Raw genomic sequence first — 27,388 nt, 5'->3', positions numbered from 1 at the left:
GAGGTATCATTCATGTCCACTGCAAAAACGGTGCAAGATGAGTTAAGTGTCAAAGTTTAATATTCTCCAAAACCCTATAACCCAAAACCCTTTGGCTTAGCAAGCACAAAACAAACACCTTAACTCCATCACAGAGGGCTACTCACTTCTACCCCTTCCAAGCCAACAAAAGAAAAAAGCTGAAAACAAAATGACAAAACTGAAAATTCACATTTCACAGTCCTGCTTAACAGGAAGGTAAGGTCTAAAAGGTAAACCATTATGAGACCAAGAAATGAGCTTGTAATTTATTGGTAGAAAAAGGTCAAGGAAAATAATCGTAAAAGCCATGAAAACAAACTCCACTGACTTTCACCGTATAAATAAATCACTTTTAATCTTGCATAAGCTAAGTGTTTTGTACGTAACTTTTAATTACTTTTGTGCACACACGCACATCCTTCAAATTACTCTAGACTCCAGGAAGGGTACAGAGCAAACAACATGTCTCTGCTTATCTGTGTAATCAGCATATGCAGCAGATGAAATTCAAAGTCAAATTTCATACACTTGATTGTTCAGAGGAATAGTTTCACACTTAAAGGTTCAATGCCAGTAACGTATTGGCTGTGCAGAACCAACTCCTATCCAATCCACTCCAAAACAACACGAGAAAGGGGAGGGAAAGAGGCACATTCACAAACACACTCATTCCACTCGCACAAAGAAGAGGTCCAGGGCTGCAGCAGGTTTTAATGCTATTATGGAAGGCCAGAGAATTTGCACACATGGCACAGCGTCCAACACACACACCCTGCCCTGCTATTACAAAATCTTGGACTCTCTTTAACAGATGTCAATCAACAGTAATAAATAAATTTAATCTTTAGAAGGCTTTGTTGGGCAGCAATAACACACAAAAAAAAAAAAAAAACAAAAAAAAAAAAAAAAAAAACAACTTTCCTTAGAGGACCAAAGTTCTTGTGTCTGTGGTCTGCTAACAGACTACATTTAGAAATAGTTTTAGACCACAGTGGCCACACAAGTAATGCTACATGAACACAAGTTTCCAACAAATTGAAAAGAAGGGGGGAAAAAATAAAGAAGAAAGCAGCATCCTGTAAGTCTCGTTTCTGGAGAAAAATCCTCAGGGTCTTTGGGAAGACTGATGTGAATCAGCATTATCCCACCAAAATCCATCCTGACATCATCTCTTAGCTGTATCGGGATCAGTGTGTTTAAAGGGAGAGTGACAGGGTGTGACATGGTAAGCAGCTCGTTGGTGATGCACAGGGTGTCACGACAGCATAGTAAGAAGTCTTCAGTGCATCGGCCTCTAGACTCCCTCCTCCTCGTGCTGGTTGTCTCTATAGAGATCTCTGACCAGCAGCACTCGAGTCAGGAGCCTAGCCAGCACGCTATTCTCTAGAGGTGTCGAGCTGAACCACAGCGGACTGTCCGAGGAAGCAGAGACCTCTGGCTTCATGTAAAAAAAATCTGTCCTCTGTCTCACAGACTCTGGGCTGAGGGGAAAGAGAGGAGACCGGTCAAACAACAACAAAAACGGCAATCAGATTCCACACAGAACTAGAGATACAGCGATATTACAAATCTGGCTGATATAAAAATACAAAATATTTTCATGTTACGGGAGATAAACTGATATACATTTAAATAAAACCCTAATATCAATAGTTTTAATTTTTTTAAGAATCACAGTAAGAAAAAAAGGATATTCATTTTGAGATTTGCTTAAGATAACAGTGTAAAATTGAACTTAAATATAATCTCTTCTGCATATTTATATCTACACTACGGATCAAAGTTTTGGGGTTGGTAAGATTTATTTAAATGTTTTAGAAAAAAAGTCTCTTATTCACACCAAGGTTGTATTTATTTTATCACAAATACAGAATTTTGAAATATTACAATTTAAAATTTTTTTTTCTTTATTCCTGTGATGGCAAAGCTGAATTTTCAGCATCATTATACGAGTTTCAATGTCACATGATCCTTCAGAAATCACTCTAATATGCTGATTTGCAGCTCAAGAAACATTTCTTATAACTGTTGAAAACAGTTTTCCTGCTTCATATTTTTTTAAAACAATTTTTTTCAAGATTCTTAAATGAATACAATGAAGTTCAAAGCAACAACATTTATTTGAAATAGAAAATGGTCACTTTTGATCCTTGCTGAATAAGTCTTAATTCAGTTTTTGTTTTGTCTGGCCTATACATTTTTTCAAACAGTTTTACATTAATACCACACCAACAGGAATTCTGACTGCACAGCTGAATCACCCGCAGGGTCTCTTTACAGACTATGATGTGTCCTCATATTACAAGTGTCAACACCGTATTTCAGAATGTGAACAGCAAATGTTATAATCACTGGACACTGCTTAGTTCAAAACAACTTGAACTAGCTAATCATACTATTGGGTTGCTCTTTCCCACCGAAATAGAGCTGGTGCTCGGCCAAAGGATCTACACACCTCTTTTAGATGAAGTTTTCAATTGTATAACAAATAAACAGTTATGTGAGACTCACCACTTCGAAAGGTAAAGCTCATAGAGTCGGCACTCGTGTTTCTTAACAGGACAGTGAGCAGATCCTCCTGAACCACTGTCCACCTCAAAGTTCGAGTCACAGTCATCTTTGCGCCTCCTCTTACTTCCTGATTGCTCTATGGAAAAAAAGACATGTTTCATATATATAAAGTAACTTTACATTAGATTTTAAATGCATTTAATTTTGCTATGGTATAGTGCTTCAGAGGAACACACCGTGCTGCTCCTGTGAGATGGAGGGGATGCGTATACAGACGGTGGTCTCATGGCTGTGCGGTTTGGAACTGCTAGGGCCGTAGACGTTTCCAAACGAGAGGCGTAAGTGCTGTTCAGTGGTGCGAAGACCAAAGTATTTGGTGTTGAGATAGAGGAGGGATCTCAGTAGGACGGAGGGTGTCTGCTCCCCGAGCTGACCGCTGCTCCACAGATACTGCTCTTCCACACGACCCCACCGAGAACCTCAATACAAAACCACTCACACTTAACACTGGAACAACACTGATCATAACAGCTCATGCAAACTATGTTATTGTATTTCTAATCAGCAATAATATTACACAACATTCAAAATCAGGTTAAAGGAAAGACTCAATATACTGAGCGCTTCTTGTGTGTGAAATGTCCTCATAGTTGGATTGAGTCAACAGCACTTTTCAGAATGTGAACAGCAATAGTTATAATCATTGGACATTTCAAAATGACAGCCATATTAGAATGATATCTTCACACTTACCATCAGGAAGGACACTGGGTTGCCAGTCTTTGAGGAGCTTGTTCAGTTCTTCCCCAAACATGTGGTACTGTGGGTCACTAAAGAGGTCATCTGTCCTTCCCTTGTCCTGCAAATACTACAAAACACCCACAAAATGTGATAACAGAAACATGACAGCACATTGCAAGACAAATGCCTTTAATAAAAAATGATTAGGTCAGTTTCCAATGAGCAGTGTCATGTGTCCTCATAGCAAAAGCATCAACATCATGTTTCTGGATGTGAACAGCAAATGATATAATCACTGGACACCACTTAACCCAGGAGTGCTCAAGCCTAGACCTAGTTTCCTGCAGAGTTTAAATTCAAACTTAACATAACTTAACTACTAACTTGATCACAGTCTCTTTATTTCTCCTTTTCAACTGATGGGAACTTTTGATTTTGAACTAGGAGTAGGACTTGTAATTTTATACAGGATTGTCTCATCACAAGATGGCTTTGAAGTTTGGGGGTCTCCACAGAAATTCACTTAAAAAAAAAGGTCCACTTTTGTGTGTGTTTGTGACATAACCATGGATGTGTTATGTCACCCCTTCATGTTTGTTTGCTTTATGCATAGTAAATGACCTTTTATTGACATTATTTCACAAAGCAATTTTGATAGTCTTCCATTGATTTCTATGGGTGATTTTTGAAGATGGCAATTATCTGCTTATCGATATCAGACCATTTTAATATTGGGGAATCCTTACTTTGATCTAAAGACAAGAAGGTGTGAAACAAATGAATAAAAGTATAACCAAATTCAAGCATAATGACACTGGTATATCTGCAAATAAAATTGCAAAGGCTACAGTTGGAATTTTTATTTATTTAATTTATTTATTATTAATTAATTGTACACCCCTACTCTGGAGAAAAACCTGCATCTATATATTTTTATTTATGTATATTATTAATTTCCACAAGCACATTGTAACGTTCATTTATATCAAATGTACAGGTTTACTGAAAATTTGATCCACTGCCCTTTTTAAAAAGAGGCTCTGTTGTCTAATGCATCTAACACCACACCTGATTCAACTCACCAGCTCATTAATAGAGACTGCAAGACTTGAATTGGGTGTTTGAGAAGCACTGGTCTAATGATCCTCTTTTACAGCTTTAATGCAACTAGCATGTGCAAGACTCAGGATGTGAACAGTCTCACCTTCTGGATGCTGAGACAGAGGTAAAGGAGGCTGTCTGGAGTATAGCGCTCCCCGTTGGGACGACACACCTCTTTGACGAAGCAAGATAAAGACTGATTCAGCTCTGCTGGGCTCAGGGACAGGAGACTGCCTTTTAAACTAACTGCCCATGAGAAACAAAAAATAATTACCTTAAAAAACATCAGTACAGCATAAAGACACATTTTAAGATTATTCTGAGGACTTTGTAAGACACTTGTTTACACGAACATGGCAAGAGTGTGATTCTACAATCAATTCATATGTATCGAAAAAAGTGCCCTCATAACTCAAAAGTGATCAACAAAATGGTTTCAGAATGTGAACAGCAGTGAAGTTATAATCATTGAGCACATTTAAACCAAACAAAAGTTTATGAAAATTTCCCTGGGACCAACTTGCATTACAATCTACAAATTAAGCATCAAACTGAATGAACTAAGAACAGATCAATCATGACGAATACCTTCTTTCTGGCTCTCCTTTCCTTTGGATTGACTGGACGGTGAGGCTTCAGATGTTGCCCATCTCCTCCATGCGTTTAAGCCGTATCTGGAGCTCAAGGGGAAAGAGGTTTCTGCTGCTGAGGACTCTACTATTGGTGACGAGGATAAAGACTCTTCCTCTACTGCCCGTCTCTTCTGACCCTGTAGCAAAAGTAGGTCAGAAACATTAACACACACAGAGTTATTGTTCACAATCGGCCCCTGTGACTATGAGCCTCATATAAAACTTCAGCAATCACGATACATCAGCATGTGAACAGCAAATGGTTTTCTAATCACAGGACAGCACTGGATGTGATGTTATTGGGCTGGATGCGTTCATTACCCTCCTCCTGGTTCTGGGCCGAGGCGTCTTCTCTTTCTCCTCAGCCAGGACTGGAGGCAACGAGAAGAGCATGTCTGTATCTAGACGCTCAACCAGGACGGTTTCTGTCGCTGGAACAGACCAGAGCAACATGTCTTAACTACATACAATTTTGCAATTTGGAAACAGTGAAAACATATTCAGAGAGATTAACAGAAGAAAATACTTCAAGGTAGACATCACGATGGGTAAAGAGGGAAATGCTGACCCTTCAAACATTAAAAATATAATACAATCGTGTTAATTTGGTGGTACAGTACCAAGGGGCAGGTCCTTCTCCAGGTCCAAATCTGGTTCATACTTGTCGTCTTCCTCCTCCTCCTCTTCTGAGCTACCACTGCCATTTTCATGTTTTATACTTTCCATCTTCACTTCACTTCTACTGCTCTTTTCACATTTGATGCCTACAAAAAAAAAAAGTTTTTTTTTGGTTGATTCTACACAATTGGTTCAAGAAGACACAATAGACATGCAGTGTCATTTTAACAAGAAACACAGGTGCAGTGTGAATGGAGAGAAAAGAAAAGGTTTATAAAGAAGTAGGGTTGCACCGAAATTTCAGCCAGCGAAAACTATCGGGCGAAAATGACATTTTCGTTTTTTAGCCAGAAGGCAGAAAACATGAGCCAAAAATATATGCCGTCATTGTTCAGGTTTCACTCTCGCACAGCACATTTGTAACTTTGCGAGTGGCACCACTTCCAAAGATGCACAACTTCGAAGCGACTCTGTCAAGCAGGTAAGTCTGTACTGGCACCAAGTTTGCTCTGCTCTGTGTGCGCTCTCTGCTCAGTTGCTCATGGTCCAAGCAAATGCTCCACTCATGTACCGCTCACGCTCACCAGTCTGCTCAAATAACATGCTGACATGAAATCTCTGTAGTAGACTTCTTTCTGTTTGCAATAGCCCTATACTGTGCTGTAATAGCCGTGCTGGGCAACGCTGGTAAAATGACGCTACAATCTCGTTCACTGTTCGGCTCCCCGCTATCTGCTCACATGCTCTGATAATAATAGCTTTGTAGGACTATACCTTATTTTGATAACTGGTCAAAAAATAAATCTGTTAAATCTGATTCTGTTGCATAGAACTAAATGAAGAATATATTGTTATTTAATATTGTTTTAATTAGGGACGTCAATTTTCACAAATTCCCATGATCGATTGTCATTTAAATTAACAATCAATGAATTGATTAATCGTTAGCCTTAATACTGCAATGTGTGTTTACTGCAGTGGCATATGTCAAACAGCACGACGGGGTCTGCAAATGCTGCTCAAAACGCCATGTTCCTCACCAAATGAATGAGAAGGGTTTTAATCTAAATAAAGGGCATGCGTGCATGTCAGAATGTGTACGCTCTTCCTGGAACAACGAGCTGAAAACGGCAACTAAACCCAATGAATTAATATGACATGTTATTTAATATGACAGTCCCAATCATAGTTATTATTAGTTGTGAATTGCTGTTTGAGCCGCACGCGCTGAATGAACAACGGTAAACTGGGCATTATTTAACTCAAAGAAATGCATCCTAAATGAGATAAATCAGATATATACAAAATAAACATAATATTACAAATTATATCTGCACAAAATGACGCGAATGCACAAGTGAACTTGAACTAAGTTACGTGCCATTCAGATTTCAGAATGACTCATGTTGTGGACGCGCTCTTCCTGGAGCATCGCGATGAAACACGGTTACTTGTATTGGTGTGTTGACTAAATGTATTTATTCGGCCCAGAATTATGATTTCGGTACATCCCTATAAAGAAGGGATTGTGGGATTGCTACTGGAGCAGAAGTGGTGAGGTTGTCAAAAAGCCGAGAAATGAGAATCTGTGTGAGGCAGGCTTGTGCACAATTCAGAATTGAATTGAGAATGACTCCTTAATTCCAATTAAATTCTTGAATTTGAATTGAATTTGAATTGATGTCAAAAACAGGATCTAGAATTACAATTCGAATTTGAATTAAAGGAAGCAGAATTGCAATTCAATAAAAATTCAAAGAAATTCATATACATATTTGTATATTTAGATATGATTGCATTATAATATGTGGGGTGGCAGTGGCTCAGTGGTTCATGTAGGTTGTCTACAAACCGAAAGGTTGGTGGTTCAATCCCCGGTTCCACTTGACCAAGTGTCGAGGTTTTCCATGAGCAAGACACCTAACCCCAGACGAGCTGGTTGGCGCCTTGCATGGCTGACGCCGTTGGTGTATGAATGAATGAATGTGAGGCTATGGCGCTTTGGCGGCCATAGGTCTGTGAAAGCGCTATATAAATGCAGTCCATTTACCATTTAGTCACAGAACAAATAATTAAGTTTGATTTATTGTAATTGTAATTTTTTGGAACATGATGGAACATGACTCCATTTCCCAGAATGCTTTACTTTAACCAAGTATTTAAAATGGTTGCTAAACAATTTGAGGTGGACATTTGTTTGAAAGCACAATTTGATGGCCAACACTTACAACTTCACTCTGCACCTGTTGAGAGAATCTTTAGTGTTGCAGGAAAGATATTCAGACCAGAACTGTGCAGACTCAATGAAAAGGAGTTGAGGAGCTATTGAGAATTAGATGCAACAGTGTTGCTCAGTAATTTTTTGCATTGGAATAAATGATAACTTCATTTACAACAACTTTGTGTTTGTGTGATTACTTTGAAATGAAAATTACATTGGAACAAAACTAATTAAACAACACTGAGGGGGTAATTTATTTCAAGAATTTGATCAATATATATTTTAGAACAAAATGTACGCAGGGTTGAGGAGTAAATAGTTATGTGAAATGAAATTTCTGTTATTAAATTAAAAAATTAAAGTAATTGTATTTAGTTGTATTACTGAGGTAAAATGTTTAATTCAACTAGTTACTAATCAACTTAAAACGAAATTGCTTTGCTTTGATAAAGTTATCCAAATAAAGTAATCCAAACCACATTTATAATGGGTAACTAATAACAGTAAGCAATAACATTTACAAAGTAACCTTCCTAACACTGAATGCATGCGAGACTCAACACATTCTTTCTGTTGTGTGACTGTGTGGAATTTCTTTGAATTGCCATGAATTTAATTCCACTTCCTGTCATTCCAATTCAAATTCAATTCAATGTCCTGTGGGGCGGAGTAAATTCAATTCAAATTCCAATTCATGAATTGAATGGAGGCCAATTCTGAAATTCTGAATTTTGCACAAGCCTGGTGTGAGGTAAAGGCAGTGACTTGCGTAATCTTGCTCCCATCTGTCAAAGGTGGATGGCTCCTAACAGGTACATACTTGAGCATTTTGGTTTCTCATCTTCTTCATGTGCAATCACTTCAGCCATCGCTATTAGATCAGCTTCAAGGGGGTCAGAGGGAACTTTGGCTTTGAGCTCATTGATGGTCTTCACAATCTGCTCAGCGTTCTGCAGCGTGGTTGGTAGAAACACTGGCACAGGCACCTGAAAGCACCAGAACGAGCCAGAGATCAATAAGGGTCATCTCCATGTAGTAAGGAATGTTGATAAGATATATTTTAGACCATTCTTACATTTTAATAAAATAGATTAAAAAAAAAAAATAAAAAAAAAAAAATAAAAAAAAAAAGTTTTATATATACAGTACCAGTCAAAAGTTTGGAAACGTTACTATTTTTAATGTTTTTGAAAGAAGTCTCTTATGCTCATCAAGCCTGCAGTTAAAAAATAAATAAATAAAAAAACATTAATATTATGAAATATTATTACAATTTAAAATAATGGTTCTCTTTTTTAATATACTTTAAAATGTAATTTATTTTTGTGATGCAAAGCTGAATTTTCATCAGCAAGTACTCCAGTCTTTGGTGTCTTATGATCCTTCAGAAATCATTCTAATATGCTGATTTATGATCAATGTTGGAAACAGTTGTGCTGCTTAATATTTTTTTTATAACCTGAGATACTTTTTTCAGGATTATTTGATGAATAAAAAGTTAAAAAGAACTGTATTTATTTAGAATAGAAATCTTTTGTAACAATATACACTACCGTTCAAAAGTTTGGGAACAATAACTTTTTTTTTTAAGAAATTAGTACTTTAATTCAACAAGGATGCGTTAAATTGATAAAAGGTGATGGTAACGATTTATATTGTTAGAAATGTTTTTATTTTGAATAAATGCTGTTTTTATGAATAAATGCTGTTAACGTTTTACTCAATGAATCCTGAAAAAAGTATTCCAAAAAATATATATATTAAACAGCACAACTGTTTCCATCATTGATAATAACTGAGTATCAAATCATCATATTAGAATGATTTCTGAAGGATCATAAGACACCAAAGACTGGAGTACTTGCTGATGAAAATTCAGCTTTGCATCACAAAAATAAATTACATTTTAAAGTATATTAAAAAAGAGAACCATTATTTTAAATTGTAATAATATTTCATAATATTACTGTTTTTTTATTTATTTATTTATTTTTTAACTGCACGCTTGATGAGCATAAGAGACTTCTTTCAAAAACATTAAAAATAGTAATGTTTCCAAACTTTTGACTGGTACTGTATATATATATATATATATTTATATTGTGTTGTATTTATATTATGTTTGATCAAAATAAGTCTATTTACAATGAATCTAAAACAATGTCTTCGTGGGTTTTGGTTCTTTTGCTGTTGTAACTGAAATAATTTTGAGAAGGATACGGATCTGTAATGCGAACAAAAACTGCTTGAAACGTTTTACTTTAGCTGTGCGTTTACTGGAAAATAATTGCTTAAAATGTTAATCAACCAATAAAAGAATTAAGCATTGAACAGCCCATAGTATAAATATTATTATATACGTACTGCAATTGAAAACAATATGCTGCTTTAATTCTGTGAGGACACACTTACCGGTACAGGTATTGCAATAGGAGTGGGCGTGGCCTGAGCATAGAGGTTCATGGGTATTGGGATGTAAACGGGAACAGGGATTGGAACAGGAACATACTCCTTTCCTGAGCCCTCAAGGCCTGCCTCATCTGAGGGGAAGCAGAGACAGAAGCTCATAACCCTTGTTCTTTTCCAAAAAGTTTGTGCATTTGTATCATCACAGAACAGAAGTTGCTCACCTGTCTGCAGCGGTTTGCTCTGCATGTGGGGTTTGCAGTAGGTGGCCTTGGTCATGGTGAGGGGCTTACAGAGCACAGCTTTATTCTTCACATCCTTCAGGACCCCTCCCCCCGCATACGATACAGGCCCCTGAGTAAACGACTGCAAGAGTCACAATCAGAACGGACTAGTGAATCGAAACGACTACTCTATGTGCCAATCTGTAGTTTCTTGTGTTTAAGAATGATTCAGTCAAAACTGACAGCACCCTCACCATCTTAGACGCTTGGGTTGGTCCTCCAAACCCTGTAAATGGACCAAAGGATTTCTTTTTTAACACGACAGCATGATTTAAATGACCATATTTCCAGATGTGGGGTTTTATATTGTACCTAAAGCTGTGTTTTCCGGGCCTTTCTGTGTGGCCATGTCGGGCTCGTTCTGCTGGCAGTAGAAGCGCAGGAGACACTGCTGGTCACAGAAATGCTTCATCTCTGCACGCCACTGCACAGACTCTGTCAGGTTCCCCTGTACCTTACAGCAGTCGCAGCGCGCCGCCTAGTGGACACAACACAGAAATACATATTTCAAATTACTGCAGCACAGATTTGGGTCAAAGATTCTAACCTGTAATTTCCAACAGAAATTATTTAAAGTATGAAAGATCTCTGATATCAACAGTTTACATAAATATGTAATACCTCATAATAGTCCTACATTTACGGAGTGCATTTTAATCTGGAAGCCTTTTTTTTTTTTACGTCAGTTCAATGCAATATGTCAGTCCTGTACAAACCCGTGTTCAGAGAACAAGCAGAATTATCAGGGCTTGGTCACATGATCTTAAAGCCAGGAATGATAAAACCAGTGTACCTTATAGTACCAGTCGTCGAAATTTTTAGCACACGTCTCACTGCAGAAGTCCCTGCTGACTCCGTCTATCTGTTTGGTGACAGATTTCTTACACATCTGGGTGCAATGGTTGCAAGTGACACACTTCAGACCCAGACGCCTGGTGAAATCCTGCTTGAACAGTAACTTACAGCCTGCAGAAGGAATAAAAATACATCCTGATATAGCACACCTGTCATTATGAATACATTTAGTAAATAGTTTAAAATACATCAAATGCATTAGAACACTGTCCTCATATCCTAAAGATAAAATCACAGCATGTCATGATGTGAACAGCAGTAGATTTAATCACAGGACAATGTGCTGTTAAACGCGCCCAGATGTTTGACTGTAAACAGAATAATGACCTTCACTACAGAAGGGCCTCTTCACCCCCGAGAACTTCACAGTCTCATGCAGAGTCTTCTCTTCCTGACAGTACTCGCAGAATGTCACTATGCAGTGGAGCTTCTTGTAGTCATCACAACAGGCCTTACTGCAAAACTGATGGACTTTATCCTGCAAAGATCAGATATTCAGGCAAATAGTTTGGCCAAAAATCTAAACTATGCCATTATTTTCTTGCCCTCATGTCATTCCAAACTTGTATGTTGAACAACAAAGTAAAAATTGTATGTTATTGGTTTTGATTTGGAGCATTTACTGTGGGCTTTTTTGTCATTTCAGATTTCACAACCCTCTACAGACACTGAGCTCGAATCGCCTTTTGATAGTACATTTTTATTTTACTCACCAGACTTTTCAAATGGAATGCAAGAACAATGCAAATGACAAAATTCAACAAATATATAAAAATATACATTTCAAAGACTATTAAAAGTCAAGTAAACAGTCTAATAACTGTTTAAGAAAAAAAAAAAAAAAAAAAACTACAAGCAATAGCACAAATAAACAATAGAACAAAGATTAAATAAGCAGTGCTATTCAGATTTTACAGGTAGATCTAACAGTAGTTAAATTCATATTAGTTAGATTAGTTACAGAAATTGAATAAAGTAGCCTAATCAAATGTAAAATAACACCACATAGTCATTAAATAAAGGTGAATCCTTATTAAAGTTATTCAGTCAAGAGCATTGAGTGATTTTTTTGCAGTGAGTCTGTTGTTTGATTAACATTAAAAACAGACAGCAGGAATATTAGGCTGCTGTCACTTTAAGACCAATGCACGGATCCAATAAATTGATACTGTACACATGCTTTTTCTCTCAACTGTTTACGTTCACTGAAGACATAACCAACAATGTTTACTAGGATACTCGACAAAATGGACATTTTGACAATTTTGTGTGAAATTGTTAGTTTAAGAGCTAGAATACGTGAAAGAGCTTAATTTAGTATTCACATACTGTCAGACGCGGCTTTCTCTCTTACATCTTCTTGCGCTTGAATGTTTAAATTGGCAAGGCTTAAAAATGCATGCAAATAATAAACATTGATGACAACGCTGCACTGGTCCAATCGGGACAGTGACAGTTCTGTCATCGAGCCCTGCATGTGCTCGCTCTTTCTCTTATGTTAAGTGCGCGTGTGAGAGAAAGTGACAGAGGGCGCTCTCAGCCAAGCGGCGGTGCACATAGCTCAGTGATATTATATCTGCGCTAAACTTATTTATTTTTCCATTCACTCAATTCCAGGTGACTGTAATTGTACCATTTTCTAGCCATAGGCTAAAGATATTTTTAGTTGCCTTGAGTGAAATTTGGTCGCATGTGCAAGTGATTTACTCGCATTGTAGAGGGTTACATCCCTAGACTGTGGTTTGTACCTTAGAAATAAAATAAACAAAATAAAATATAAATATCAACAATAATAAAATAAATAATAAAAACAGAAAGTACATAATAACAGCAGTAAGAAAAAGAACTCTGCTCCGTAAAAAAATACCTGCATATGGGTTTGGAACAATGTGAATAATGGCAGAATATTAATTTTGAGGAGAAGAATTCCTTTAAAAGATTTAAATCTAACAAAATAATAGGCTAATTGAAAATGTTCTCACCTCCCACTCCAGAATCTCTGGCTTCAGGTTGAAGGAACCACGACAGTAATTGCATTTCAGCTGAATGTTCTCTGAAGCTGAAGCAGGAAGTTGCCCATTGGCTGATGTTTGGATGGTGGCATTCTGCAGGGGGCATTTGGATAACAAAGCCACCAGTAGAACATCACAATTGTGTACTTAGAAATTGACATTCATAACATTTAATGAGGCATGTACTAGCTTGAGTTCTTCTACTCCGTGTTCTACAGAAATGCTAGATATAAAAAGCTAAAATGGCATCTGAAGTACCTGGAACTTGGTGACACATTGTGAACTGCAGAAGCTCAAAACCTTCCCTTCAGGCAGAGTTGCCTGATAGTGAGGTAATGCATTTCTCTTACAGAAGTGGCATGAGGGCTCAGAATCTACAAATACAAACAAGATCAAACATGAGCTGACATTTATATCAGTTCTTCCGACCTCAAATCTCTGACTCCGAATTTGTAGAAATCAAATTGCCTGGTGAGCATAAATGTGGTAAAAAATATATGGCCATTATATGTACTTCAGAACAAAAAACTAGGACAACATTTCGCAAATTCGGCACATGCTATGAAATCCACATCAAACTTAGGTATTAGGGGAACACAAATGTAGGCCGTTCAGCACTCACTGAGTGAGTCGCAATATCAGCTCTAGGTTTTGATTATCTACTCACTCTGTGCAGCAGCTGTGAATTTACTCTTGGTCATACAGGCTGTGGTGCAGTAAGACTCCATGGCTCCATTTGACCCGATACACTGAGTGGCATCAAATGATCTGCACATCACCTTACAGCCACTACACTGCACTATCTTCCCATGAGTCTGTGGAAAGAGAATAATTGAGAGTTATCACTAAAAACAAAGCCTAAATAGCAAAATGGCTTGGTGTGATTATCAAATTACAAAGGCTCAGATTTATTTAAATATTACGGCTGGGAGAAAAATTGATTCATCTAGCTATCGCAATTGTTTTTTTTACGATCCTAATTTATTTATTTTTATTCCAGAATCGATATTAATTCAAATTCAATTGCTTTATTTTTGTCCTTGCTTATAGATGAGGTTGACAGAAGTTAGCCCCTTTCGTTCCAACAGAGGATGAAATGTGTCGTTATCTATGAGTATTGAGTGACGTAGTATCCCAAGTGACGTGAGACTGAAAGCACTGAAAAGCCCTCGCGATTCAAACACCCATGCGATTTTTCAATTCGTCTGTCTATTAAACTTTGACAAAATCATATCGCAACATTCAACATGCCGCTGAGAGAGTTGTCATGAAACAGCTTCACAAACAGCCTTTTCAACCTCATAGTATCATTATTTCTGTGATGCAATAGTTAAAGTACTTGGATAAAAGTTTAAAGTTCAAATATGAACACTGATGTCTACGATAGCGATCAAAATCAGCTTTTGATAGAAACTTGGTGCTTAAAATAATGCATTTATCGATTACATTGTTTCGCCACTGAGTGGCGACAAGTGACTGTTAAAAAATGTATTTGTTATTGAATCATTTATTCAAGAGAATGTAGTCTTGTATGATGCTTCTGAAATAAAAGTCAGAAAGATGTGATGATTTGTTTTTGTAAATATGACTCATCTTATGTACAGTCTGTATAAGTGTATGTATGGAAGTAAAATAATGTCAAATGTTTTTGAAACAAAAAGCCTGTTGAATTGCACTACTTGAAAAAAAATAGGCATTGCATTAACCATGCTTGCATTTTAATGCATTGTATTTTTAGGGCTTGCATTTTTATGGGCTGAAATTCAACATGGTTGAATATTTAAGCTGTGAATATTTCAATTAAAAACATTTCAAACACATATTCATTATTAAAAATTCAATAATCCATATTCACCTTTCATATTTCACTTCCAAAATATTCAAACTGTTTAAAAATGCAACCTATAATATTCAACAGGCAATTTTCGGTCCATTTTATTTCGCTTTGCAAAATTCACTTCCACAAATTCAGTGGTTCGACAGTAAATTCAACGGAACTGCAGGAAAAGCAATAGACTACCGAGATACTCTCCATCTGCTGTTAGTCGACCTCACCAGCAGGTGGTGCAAAAGCGCTTGTTGTGACGAAGACCAGCAACAGTTAGAGCAAGCCATTCATTCATAAAACTCATTTAACAGGAATGCAAGTGTATTTGTGATTATTATGACGGCGGTTTTATGTTAAATTCAGTGTCTTCACGGTTACTTTTCCTGTGTAGCCTACAAGCATCTTTCTCTACCGTGAACAAGATTATAATGTTATTCCCCGATGCGGATATAGATCCAATATTACATTTTTGAGGTTGACATATTTCTCTTGGTTGTTTAGTTGCCTTAACTTTATATTGTGGCGATGTGCTGCATGCAAGCTATAGGGTTTCCCTCAATACTTAAGGATTCCCCAGCTGGACATATAAAACGCTTAATGTATAGCTTAATGGACTAATTACAGTGATATAAAAGACCAAACTCGCAGGCAAGCAGATTGACTCAGAATAAAGCGCAAAGTTTAATGCTGAGCGTTTCCCCAGTGATAGACTGGCATTGACGTTGGACATTCGCACATTTAGGGACCGTCTCTAAAGTGTATACTACTATGTTATACACGTTTCTAACTTCAATAGCATTTGAATAGAACGACTTACAGTCATAAAACCAACTGTAAAGTGTTCATGTAGTGTCAGGCATAATGCGCACCCTTTGGATTTTTGATATTTATTCAAATAAATTAAAGTTTGCTATTGAAGTTAGAAACGTGTATGCCAATGTTTTATGCAACTTTTGAGACGGTCCCTAAATGTGCGAATGTCCAATGTTAAGCCAATTTTACATTTATTAGGCTACATTTAGTCATTTATTTAGCAGACGCTTTTATCCAAAGCGATTTACAGTTAAACTAACAATAGGAGGACAACAATATGCAAGTGCTATGACTCTTCCCAGTTTAAGCTAATGCAATACACGTAGGCATAGCCTATTATATATATATAGGCCTATAGGCTATATATATATATTATATATATATATATATATATATATATATATATATATATATATATATATATATATATATATATATATATATATATATATATATATATATATATATATATATATATATATATGTACTGTAGAGAGAGAGAGAGAGAAAAGAGAAGAGAAAGTGTTAGTATTGATCAAGTGTTGATTTTGTATATCACGAAACGCTCAGCATGAAACTTTGCACGTTACGTTCATATTCTTAGTCCATCTAGCCTATATAGTAGCCTACAGCCTACATCCCCAATAAGGTGCAAGTTTGGTCTTTTATATCTCTGTATTAGTCCATAAACTACGTTAAGCGTTTTGTCCCGACAGAAGGGGAATCCTCGAGTGTGAGGTATATTGAGGGAAACCGATTATAATCCTGTTCATGTAGAGAAAGCTGATGACATGCTACACAGGGAAAGTAACAATGAAGTTATTGAATGAAACATAAACACAGCTTTTGTGTCTTTATCATCTTTTCCGCATATATACTGACACATAATCATTTTCATTTTATGAATGAATGGCTTGCTCTAACTGTTGCTCTGTCTTCGTCAACAACACGCGCTTTTGCACCTCCTGCTGGTGAGGTTGACTAACAGCAGATGGAGAGTATCTCGGTAGTCTATTGCTTTTCCTGCAGTTCCGTTAAATTTACTGTCGAATTTGAACCACTGAATTTGTGGAAGCGAATTTTGCAAAGCGAAATAAAATGGACGAAAATTGCCTGTTGAATATTATAGGTTGTATTTTTAAACAGTTTGAATATTTTGAAGTGAAATATGAAAGGTGAATATGGGTTATTGAATTTTTAATAATGAAAATGTGTTTGAAATGTTTTTAATTGAAATATTCACAGCTTAAATATTCAACTATGTTGAATTTCAGCCCATAAAAATGCAAGCCCTAAAAATACAATGCATTAAAATGCAAGCATGGTTAATGCAATGCCTATTTTTTTTCAAGTAGTGCAATTCAACAGGCTTTTTATTTCAAAAACATTTGACATTATTTTACTTCCATATGTATGATTTAACTTTTACCGATGGTCTAGTGTTAAAAATTTTTTTTTTGCAATATCGAATTGCAATACTTGTAGAATCACAATTCAAAAAAGAAATAAATAAGCGCAATACATATTGTATTGGCATTCGGCACCCAAGTATCGTGATAGCATCGAATCGGGAGATAGGTGTATCATCCGAGCCCTATTAAAGCTGCCGTCGGCAACATTTTTTTGATCAAATTCAGTGAAATTGACACTATAATCCGACAGAACAACATAAATAAGGTGGTTTTAGAAAAAAACCCGAGCTTCTAACTCCACCTGGAGCGTGTTATTTGTTTTGCAAAAATCCACCGCTCCCGTCTCATAGGGTCCAATCAGCGCAGGGGGGTGTGAGATCTGACTGTCAATCACAGTATCACATAGATCCCCCCTCCCTCGCGCAGACGCGCACATTACAATATCACATGCACACAACATGCCTGAAGTTCGCCAGAAGATTGCACGAAGCGTGACGGCGGAGAGAAAATCTACTAATAAGCTTCCAATTCCTCGGTTATTGCTATCTATGGATAGATTGGCCAGGGCAGCCTACCTCCGAGTCCATGGTGTTGATCGATGCTGAAGAGACGGACGCATTCACAGAAAATCAGGTACACATGCACTGACGATGGGCGGGTGCTCGTTGGTAGTGGGGGAGGGGCATGAGAGTTGTAAACATTCAAAATTTTGGCTAAGTCCACTCAATCTGCCAGACTTGCCGACTGCAGCTTTAAATATGCGTTGTGTGTTTCAGAGTGAAGCACAGCCGGTGTTCTTTTACATGCGTGCAGCACAATCAGGTGTTTTTAGTAGGGCTGGGCGATATGGCTGAAAACTGTATCACGATATAAGTGTTTCATATCGGTCGATATCGATAATTATTGATATTTTTTATGACATATTTAAAATAAGGACCAGTCCAGGAGACAAATACATTACATTTAAAGATTTTTTATTTTAAACTTTCTGATTATAATCCCATCAGTTATAAAGGCAGAAATGTCAACACGACCATGGAAAACACTCACTCAAATAATTTGTCTAAAATCTGAATGAACACTTAACAATTATCTCTTAACATTAAGGTGCAAAATTAAAGAATACGTAAGAAATGCTTTATAAAGGGGTGGGCGATATGGCAAACATAATATTAAGATTTTTTTCAGGAAAATCACGATTAATGATTTTATCACGATTCTTTTTTATGTTGGTTTTACTATTTTGTGGCTGTTTTTAAAATATGGACATTAGTTTGGTTGTAATGCTCAAAGCCTTAGGTAACAAAATGTAAAACAAAAAAGAATGGCAGACAGGGGCGAAGATAAAAAAGTTCTCATTATGTTCTTTGTTATTAAATATTAAGATCAAAGATACACATTACACGTACACACAACCTAATATACAGATTTAATAAACAGTGCTTTATGTTTTCAGCTACAGCAGGTGTATTTAACAGTAGCATTGAAGAAAGTAATTAAATGAACAAATATGAAAATAAAACAAAACAGACTTCACTGTATAATTTATACATTGATACTTATTAAAGCTACTATTAAAGTTATCAGTCAAGAGCAGTGAATGATTTTCTCTTTGCATTTTGTTGTTTTATTAACATTAAAGGGATAGCTCTGTTTACTGTTTGGATCCACATTCTTCAAAATATTAATATTTGAAAATATAAGAAGGAAATTAATACAGGTTTGGAACAACATTAGAGTGCGTAAATAATGAGCGAATTTTTATTTTTGGGTGAACTATCCCTTTAAGGACAAGCGGCAGCGTGTTTACTATTACTATACTGTCTCTTTAAGAGCTGCGCGCGACGCGTCTAATATACACGCATTTGACAAGCAGATTTTCTCTCAATTTTCTCAAGTTTGCTTTCACTTTAGACATATCCGACTAGTTTATGTAAACCTTGTGTGTATATAACAGTATTAGCACAATAAGACTCGAAATACAGTCCAGTATCCACAGGCGCTGGTAGACAGAGTGCATGTGAGCTTCACGTGTACGCGCTGAGAAACGCACACGTTAAAACAGCTCATAAGCACGCGAATAACAGAGAAACTGACGATGGTCTTGCATAATTTGCAGACGACATGGTCTGACTACGGTCAGACTTGAAGTCAGGCGAGCTGACTTTTCCTGTTTTATCAACAATCGCTGTATCACTACACGCCGGTTCTGTTACTGAAGAATCCAACACGAGACAACAATATTGCGCAACCATACTGACTGGCTGTTGCGTGTCACCCCCTACGTTGCAAGGTTACCAGATAGTTGAGTGCCTTAATTTGTTCATGCAACCAAATTTGCTTTCGCAACCTCTGGTTTCTTCCGACGAAGAAGAAAAAAAAAATTATCGAACGTTTTATCGAACGCATTTTTTATTGATATTGATTACGTGTCTATCGCGATACATATCGTTATCGTTTTATCGCCCAGCCCTAGTTTTTAGTGTGTTAGAGTGGCTTGGTTCACAGCACATGCTGCTCCACACAAATTCATCTCTGCATCTGCTGAGTTTGAGTCACTTCTATCATGCATTTGAGAATAAATTAGATAATGAAGACTTCTGGACAGCCATAAATGTTAGTATTGTAATTTTACAGTTGCACAACTTGCACTGTAAAATAAATTATACTTATATTGTTATTTTTCTTAAATAATTGATTTTATTTTACAGTGAAATATTATAATAGTAATATTTCATATTTTTATATTTTTGTTTAGTAATAATAATACTAATTATTATTATTAAAAACAAGCATAGCAAAGTTTTTTTTTTTTAATCACAATTTTAAATCAGAAACAAATGTGCAATAAGATTTTCACAGAACTGTGGGATGTGGACCTTACAGTTTGACTTTGTAGTGTTTCTTGATTTAAATGTCAATCAAAGACTGAGCTGAAAGGACTGAGTGAACTTTTCAGGACTTTAAAACATCAAACTAAAACACTGACCTGTTTATAGTCCCTGATACAATTTTGACAGCAAAAGCGTTTCTGCTGACCATCGATGAGTAAAAAGTGGTTAGCTGTGGTACGATTTGGCAGGTAGTTCCCGCACTGTTCGCAGCAGTTCATAATGAGCCCGTTAGCCATTCGGTAGCGATTAAAGCACGCGTCACTGCAGATCTTGTGGGTCACGTTCTTGAAGCTCACCTCATGTCGAATCTGGAGAAGATACAAAAACATACATCAAAATGATGCATTGTATTTAATGATCATTCAACAGTAAGATTAATGTTATAAATCAACAAATAGACTACTGAATTGGTGTAATGGTCTTTTCTTGTCCCCAAGGTGATCGCTATGGATACACCACAAAATACAGTCAAGGATAGCAGTAACCATGGCTACAAGGCTGGAGGCTTGATAGTGCTCTAAAATTATATTCTACAATGCACAACAGTAAAAGGTGGGTGAAAATTACAGTACTTGGGTTTTCCATTCAGTTGCAATGAACCTGTATTATACACACAATGAATATGTGAGATAATTCTGACCATCCTTCCAAATTGGCAGCACTTTCAAAGGCAGTATTCCAGCGCTCTATTGCGAATGAAAATTATTTGGCCGCACAAGTTTAAATAGTCAAAATTCAAAAATTTCTGTACATAATACCATCAGAATAAAAACTCCCTAAAGCACATTGCATCACTTGCAGTGTACACAACCTTGCTGAATGTAATGGGAATAATCTAGCTCTAATGCGTCACACTATTCATCATTAATTAATAAATCTATGCCGATATCTATTATCTAAGCCTTTACCATAGTATGATTCATTAATTCACCAGCATCACCCAGTTCACGATGGCTGCCTTTCAGCCATTATCACTGCTGCTTTTATTAGTTAGGCCTACTGAGTGAACATCATGTAACAAAAACTAAATTAACGAACAAAGCGTTTTTAACTAGGATAAGGATTTGTAAATTACAGAATAGAGATATATTTATGACAAACTCTTTACGATTGTGGCTATGAAATGGAAGTAGCGTCAGACCTTTTCATCTGCTTTGTGACGTACATCCGAGAATAAAAAATGCAGGGCAGGATTCTAGGAGTCAGTTGTTGACTGGATTTAGAGATGTGGGCATTGCACTCAAAAAAGAGGCAGATGAACGTGAGCTTGTAAGAGCGGGGTTTAAGCAAGAGTCATGTGAAGTCATATGTCACCGGAAGGCCCAGTTATAACATTTTAATTAAACACGGTCAAAACAATTATAAAAATTGAAACATATGTACGGACGAATTGTTCACAAAATCTATAACAATGCGTTTAGAAAATCGTTAGAATGAATTTATTTCATGCCCATTCATGACCATTATTTCATAAGACTTAACATATACATTTAAATAGTTTGATTCTAGAGTTTGATTCATATATTTCGCTTGAAAGATGTGGGGGTCAGTACGATTTTATGTTTTTGAAAGAAGACTGAAGATTTTAAATTCATAAAATGAATTTGATTATCAATGCTGAAAATGGTCATGCTCCTTAACATTTTTGTGGAAGCATTATTCAATCCAAATCAAATGTATAGCAGAATGTAAATGGTCTGACCTCAGTGAGCTTTCCACAAACGGTGCACTTTGTTTTGAGCTGGTTCTTCTGAGGATTCTGTTTGTTTTCATAAGCTGCCAGGCAGCCTGTGCTACAGAACTCCTGAAATGATTCACTGGAGTCCACCTGGGCCACTATGGTGCCTCCTTTCATATTGGTAATGTCTCTGATTTGGAGAAAAAGAAGCACAAAAGAGAGAATGACACACTAAACAAAAAACAATCAAACCAATGTACTTCTATAAAAAGCAAGAGTGGTTAAGTGTCGTTTTAATCTACGGTTAACACTTTCAGAAATAAGTTCACTCTCTGAAACTCATTTTAAAAAAGTCGTACTTCTTGCACATGGTGCAGCTCTTCTTGGGAGTGGGCTTATGGGAGAAGGCAGACAGGCAAGTTGTCGAGCAGAACAGGTGGGACGATCCTTTGCGCTGGTACGCAGTCTGGCCTTTCTTCAAAGGCTTCTTACAGTTGGCGCATGTGACTTTCATGGTGCGCTGCGGCTGCTGGGATCCTGAGGAGGACTGGCAGGGAGGTTTGGGCAGAGGAGCTGCAGGAGACGGTGAGTCCACTCCAGGCTGCTTCTGGTTACGGGGAAAAGAGGCCGACTGGGAGATCCATGAATCTGAAGGAGAACAAAAAAGATTCAGCCTCATATACATCATGACAGTCCCTATTTAGAAATCTGCAAACCTTCTGGTTTTTGAATACTGGTAACAAACAAAAAAAAAAATACTACCTTCAACTACTGTAAAATATGCACATGAATGGATCAAGTGATCAAAGTTTATTAAAGGAGAACTCATTTTTTTTGTAAACTTGGAGTGCTGTCAGTACAGAGAACAACAACAAAAATTGGTGTTGCTTACACCGTGTTATCCTCTTTTTAAAATTTGCACCCTGTTGACTTCAATCTGACTGCAGTAGATGTGAAAGATCTTAATAAAAATGATAATTCAGCCAGCGCTCATACCTGTATTTACATCCTGTTTTCGGTCGAAGTCCACAGTAGTCGATTGTCGAGTTCATGCGCGTGATAACCTATGCGTGTGAACTCGACAATCGACTACTGTGGACTTCGACCGAAAACAGGAAATAAATACAGGTATGTGCGCTGGCTGAATAAACATCATTTTCATTAATATCTTTCACATCTACTGCAGTCAGATTCACCCGTGATCACTCTGAAGGAATCACTCACATTAGCTGTGCACTTGTAATGACACATCAAGGATGTTAAGAGGCTAAAAGCAGGTTTAAAACTTGCCCCATTGAAGTCAACAGGGTGCAAATTTTAAAAAGAGGATAACACGGTGTAGGCAACACCAATTTTTGTTGTTGTTCTCTGTATTGACAGCAATGTTAAAATTGACCGGAGTTCTCCTTTAAGATCAATAGAGCACCTCTTAAAAGTCCTTATTCACCTGATATATTTTCTAAATTCATGTTACAAATTCTCTGTGCAAGCATTTCATTTTTTTTTTTAATGTTCTGACCTCGTAATATTTAATCAAATCATTATTCGACCATCCGGTGAAAACAACAGACTTTCTGGTGACATATGCCAGACTTCTACAATCATATAGTCCTCTTAAACTCCACCCCTGCAAGCTCAGGTTAATCTACATAAACTTTTGAGAGCAACACTCACATCTCAAAATCCAATCAAATATCAATGCATTGAACCACACAACATTTTTTGTTTTTTTGACAATCCGCTTCGCTCAAATAAAGAAGAAATGACCTGTCGCTACTTCCATTTCATTGCAACAAATATAGCCTATATATAAATATCTGTCAGTGTGCCATCTTTCCTAGTGGTATAAACATCTTTGCACAACATGCATTACGGCTAATGGCGCATTGCCTTTGGAAATTGAAACCTCTAATACAGATATGGTATTGTTTTGTTAGTACTAGAGAAACAAGTCAATGCAAGCCTAATGTACATCATGTTCTGTGTAAAGGATGACACAGCAGTTACATGTGGATGAATTACCAGATCTCTGGTGTGTCCCCGTTTCTCCATTCTGCACGGGCTGGATTGCAGCGCTAATGCGTCCTGGGTTGAATGTGGGTGACGGTCTGCCGGCTGTACCCTGGTTCTGCTGGGCCTCTGGGTTCAAGCTGAATGCACTGCTGATCTGCAGCCCATTCTCGGCCCCCTCCAAATCCTCCAACCGGCCTGCCACTGGACCGCCCTCGCCTTTCAGCGACGTCACATTCGTGATCATGAGGTTTATATCCTCTATGCCGGTTGCTGTTGACGTTGCCATTGCAACCGCAGAAGAGTCCATTCCCAGTGTGGTAACGCTAGCGATTTTGATTTCAGAGTCAGGCTCTGTGCTGCTCAGGGCATCCTTAGCCTCAGAGGGTGGCGAGGAGGAAGAGGCGGCACCCTTGAGCTCAGAATCCTCCTCATCGTCGATAACGATTGGCTCACTCTGGCTTTTGGCTGTGGTTGATGCGGTTGTGCCGGCGGTAGCTGCAGAGGAGGGAGGATTGGGCGCCTTGGATGAAGCTGTTGCCGTGGTAGCCGACTCTGCACAGTCATTGGCAGCAGCAAGGGTCTCGACAGGTGTGGGGCTGGGGGGCTGTACTCTCCCCTGAGACTGAGCAGGAGGCCCCTCTACCAATACTACATCATCATCATTGTCTTCTGAGGCCTTGGGCAGGTCTGGTGCTGTCTGTGACTCTACTGCAGATGGAGTCTGCTCTGCTCTGGGAGTTTTCACATGACCCTCCTCTTCCTCCTCCTCCTCCCCCTCCCCTGTGACTGTACATGCCTCCTCAACATCTGCCCTGGCTTCCAAATCTCCATCCATTGCTTAGGCAACCACCTGTAGACACAAACACAATGAGCTGAACAATTACCCGAGGAAGCAAAAAAGCCACGTGAATATTATGAGTATAAAATGAGCTTGTTGATCAATAAACCTTGAATTGCAGAAAGATAAATTGACTAACAAAATAAGACCAATCTGACTACAACCTGTCAAAATTGAACAAATTAGATCAGTATAATGTTAATAATAACAGATGTCAATGTGATTAAGAATTTACCAAGGGATTAAAAAAAATCTAATTACAACAAGGGGTTTTTTGGTAAAAAAAAAAAAAAAAAAAAAAAAACTGTTAACAACTTAAATTATGAAATGCAAGAAATTGAAAATGATTTGAAGTCACCAAGTGATATCATTATCAAGAAACAGTCATCACTAAGCAACCACAATTATTCACAAGCAAAAGGCTAATAAATGTGGAGAAACTCTTGCATCATCAACATGTGACCCATTTAGACTTATTACAGGGGCTCAACACACACCATTTACCTATAATGTGTTTTCTATCACAATGAAGTCATGTGATGTGTTAAAGTACAGTTAAAAAAACAATGACATCAAATCTTTTTGCTCTTTCTGTAAAATCTCTCTTAATAAAAAATTTAGACTGCAACAGTTTAGCCTCAAAACCACGTGCAACAAAAATCAGTGTAATACAACTTTACAATGGATGGATTGTCATAGCAGACACAGATTTCCAAAAGGCAAAGACTTTGGTTGAACTTCAATACATCTGGACTGCAATGCAGAGCTTGGAGTCTGTCTTGGTCCATTCCTAGGCTTTGACACCGAATGCTCCATTTCAGCTGAGATCTTATGTTGATGCAACACCGGCACAGACTCCGTGTGAAGGCAACGCCAAACAGCAAATACAAAAACACTGCTCAAATAGATGTGACACAAACATGTTAACATTTTGAATCTGTGGGCTTTCCTTGCAGGGTGATGATGCCATGATCAGGATGCTGGAGAGAGGAAAGTACATGCAGCGTTACTGATCCACCTCTCAGACGTGATATAATCACATGCATATGCGCCATGCGCGTGCCAAGTCTGCATTCTGAGCAACAACGCAAATGTTTTCCGAAGGTCCCCACTAAAATGCATCGCAGTTTCATTGCCCCATAAAGCTGCACTTCTCGAGCACCACTAGTGTCAATTAGCAACATAATGAAGTCATTTGGGGGCAATTCCTACCATTCACCCCTGGGCCGTGCCCTTGACTCCGGACCCTTCGTATCCACACGCACACGCACACACCCGACCGCGATCCGCGCGCTGTCAAGGCAACCGGATGACGACGTCAACACGCGGTGCTTCAAAGGCTTACATTATTTTCTGGAAACTCAAGGGCCAACTGGTCTGCAAACTTGCTACGCGAGACCCCCAAGGCGGGAGGAGCCTCCCAATCTACCCCAACTGCCCCTCTTCACACAAAATCCCCGGCCCATGTGTCGACTCCCACCCCTGGCCTCTCTGGCGCAGGCAGCCATTGGATTAGCGGCGAACTGGAGGGAGGAGAGCCTCCGAGACTGCGCCATTGTTATTGTAGCGAAACAAATTACTCACAAGTAGTTATCGGAGAATAATACCCGCGACAAAATTGGAGGGAAACTGAAAGCAAACATCATGTATCCGAATATATGCATAACGGCACTCTAAAAGGTTTAATGCTATGACTCTTGCTATGAACACACTTCTAACACATCAATTTAGAAAATACGTCTGCTTTTGACTATACTTATAATCCCCTTTGGGAGTTCTACGAGGATTAATATTTCTTGGCGATATTAGACTTGAGTGAAGGTTTAATTGAAGTTACCCGTTTACCCCTGGCAATCAAAAGGCAATACATGTGGTGCCCTGCGGGGGCGCTGCACAGTTAAGAAACATCAACTATAACGCCAATAGGTGACAAGCCACACATATTTTACTCAATATTCCAAGATTGAAATTTAACTAGGGTCTAAAAAGCACATCTACCAATTAGCTACTAAAACAAGAGCTATTTACAAATTGGCGAATCATCTTGCCCCCTTCAGTCAGCGGGTAGCACTGCTTCATGTCCGCCATTAGAGAGCGAGCGAAACAATGCGCGAGAGCATAGGCAATAGCACCCTGCCACGGCGGAGGGGGGAAATCTCAGGCGGGGTAAAATTGCACGTTAAATTACCCTCGCGTACAAACACAGGTGACCCCGATAGTTTCCTTGGCTCGAGCTCCGCGGCGGACATAGTTGTAAAAACTTTGGCCAATTACGCACAGTTCAGCATCAAAACGCCAGAGAAATTCTTACCGGAGTAGAGCTGGAGATGATAGAGCGCCACTTTTGTGCCTTGACATAAATCCTGGCGCGCATGCGTGAAAACGTAGCGACGTTCCAGGCGCGTGGGAGGAGAATACTGCCAGCGCGAGCTCTTCGCGCTACTCTCACTGGATCGTGCGCGCGCTGGTTATGGGAAGTCCGATTTTTTTAAGGGAATCGGTTCTTTTGA

At 38.0% G+C, this 27,388-nt stretch overlaps 1 protein-coding gene across 2 annotated transcripts; it reads right to left on the bottom strand.

Annotated features, from left to right (window-relative positions):
• Positions 1 to 39: 39 nt before the first annotated feature.
• On the bottom strand, positions 40 to 27,328 carry zmym2 (zinc finger, MYM-type 2). 2 transcript variants are annotated; one of them, XM_081368314.1, is made up of 23 exons: positions 27,190 to 27,328; positions 24,050 to 24,890; positions 22,387 to 22,675; positions 22,052 to 22,217; positions 20,445 to 20,657; positions 14,070 to 14,217; positions 13,661 to 13,776; positions 13,373 to 13,495; positions 11,718 to 11,868; positions 11,329 to 11,501; positions 10,848 to 11,013; positions 10,730 to 10,761; positions 10,476 to 10,617; positions 10,258 to 10,385; positions 8,666 to 8,831; positions 5,627 to 5,770; positions 5,328 to 5,437; positions 4,963 to 5,143; positions 4,478 to 4,620; positions 3,286 to 3,400; positions 2,769 to 3,011; positions 2,533 to 2,668; positions 40 to 1,502 (listed from the first exon to the last, which is right to left on the bottom strand). In XM_081368314.1, exons 2-23 carry the CDS (start codon positions 24,873 to 24,875, stop codon positions 1,316 to 1,318), a joined length of 4,098 nt encoding a protein of 1,365 aa, XP_081224440.1. In that variant the 5' UTR covers positions 24,876 to 24,890; positions 27,190 to 27,328; the 3' UTR covers positions 40 to 1,315. The 2 variants fall into 2 exon arrangements, with proteins under 2 accessions (XP_081224440.1, XP_081224441.1); XM_081368315.1 differs by lacking the exon at positions 27,190 to 27,328 and adding an exon at positions 25,559 to 25,578.
• Between the last annotated feature and the right edge of the window lie 60 nt (positions 27,329 to 27,388).

This window comes from Scardinius erythrophthalmus, assembly GCF_964197995.2.
Source record: "Scardinius erythrophthalmus genome assembly, chromosome: 6".
In the NCBI taxonomy this organism is placed as follows: Eukaryota; Metazoa; Chordata; class Actinopteri; order Cypriniformes; family Leuciscidae; genus Scardinius; species Scardinius erythrophthalmus.
Note: the sequence above shows the minus strand (reverse complement) of the source record. Positions and strands in the feature narration are given on the sequence as shown.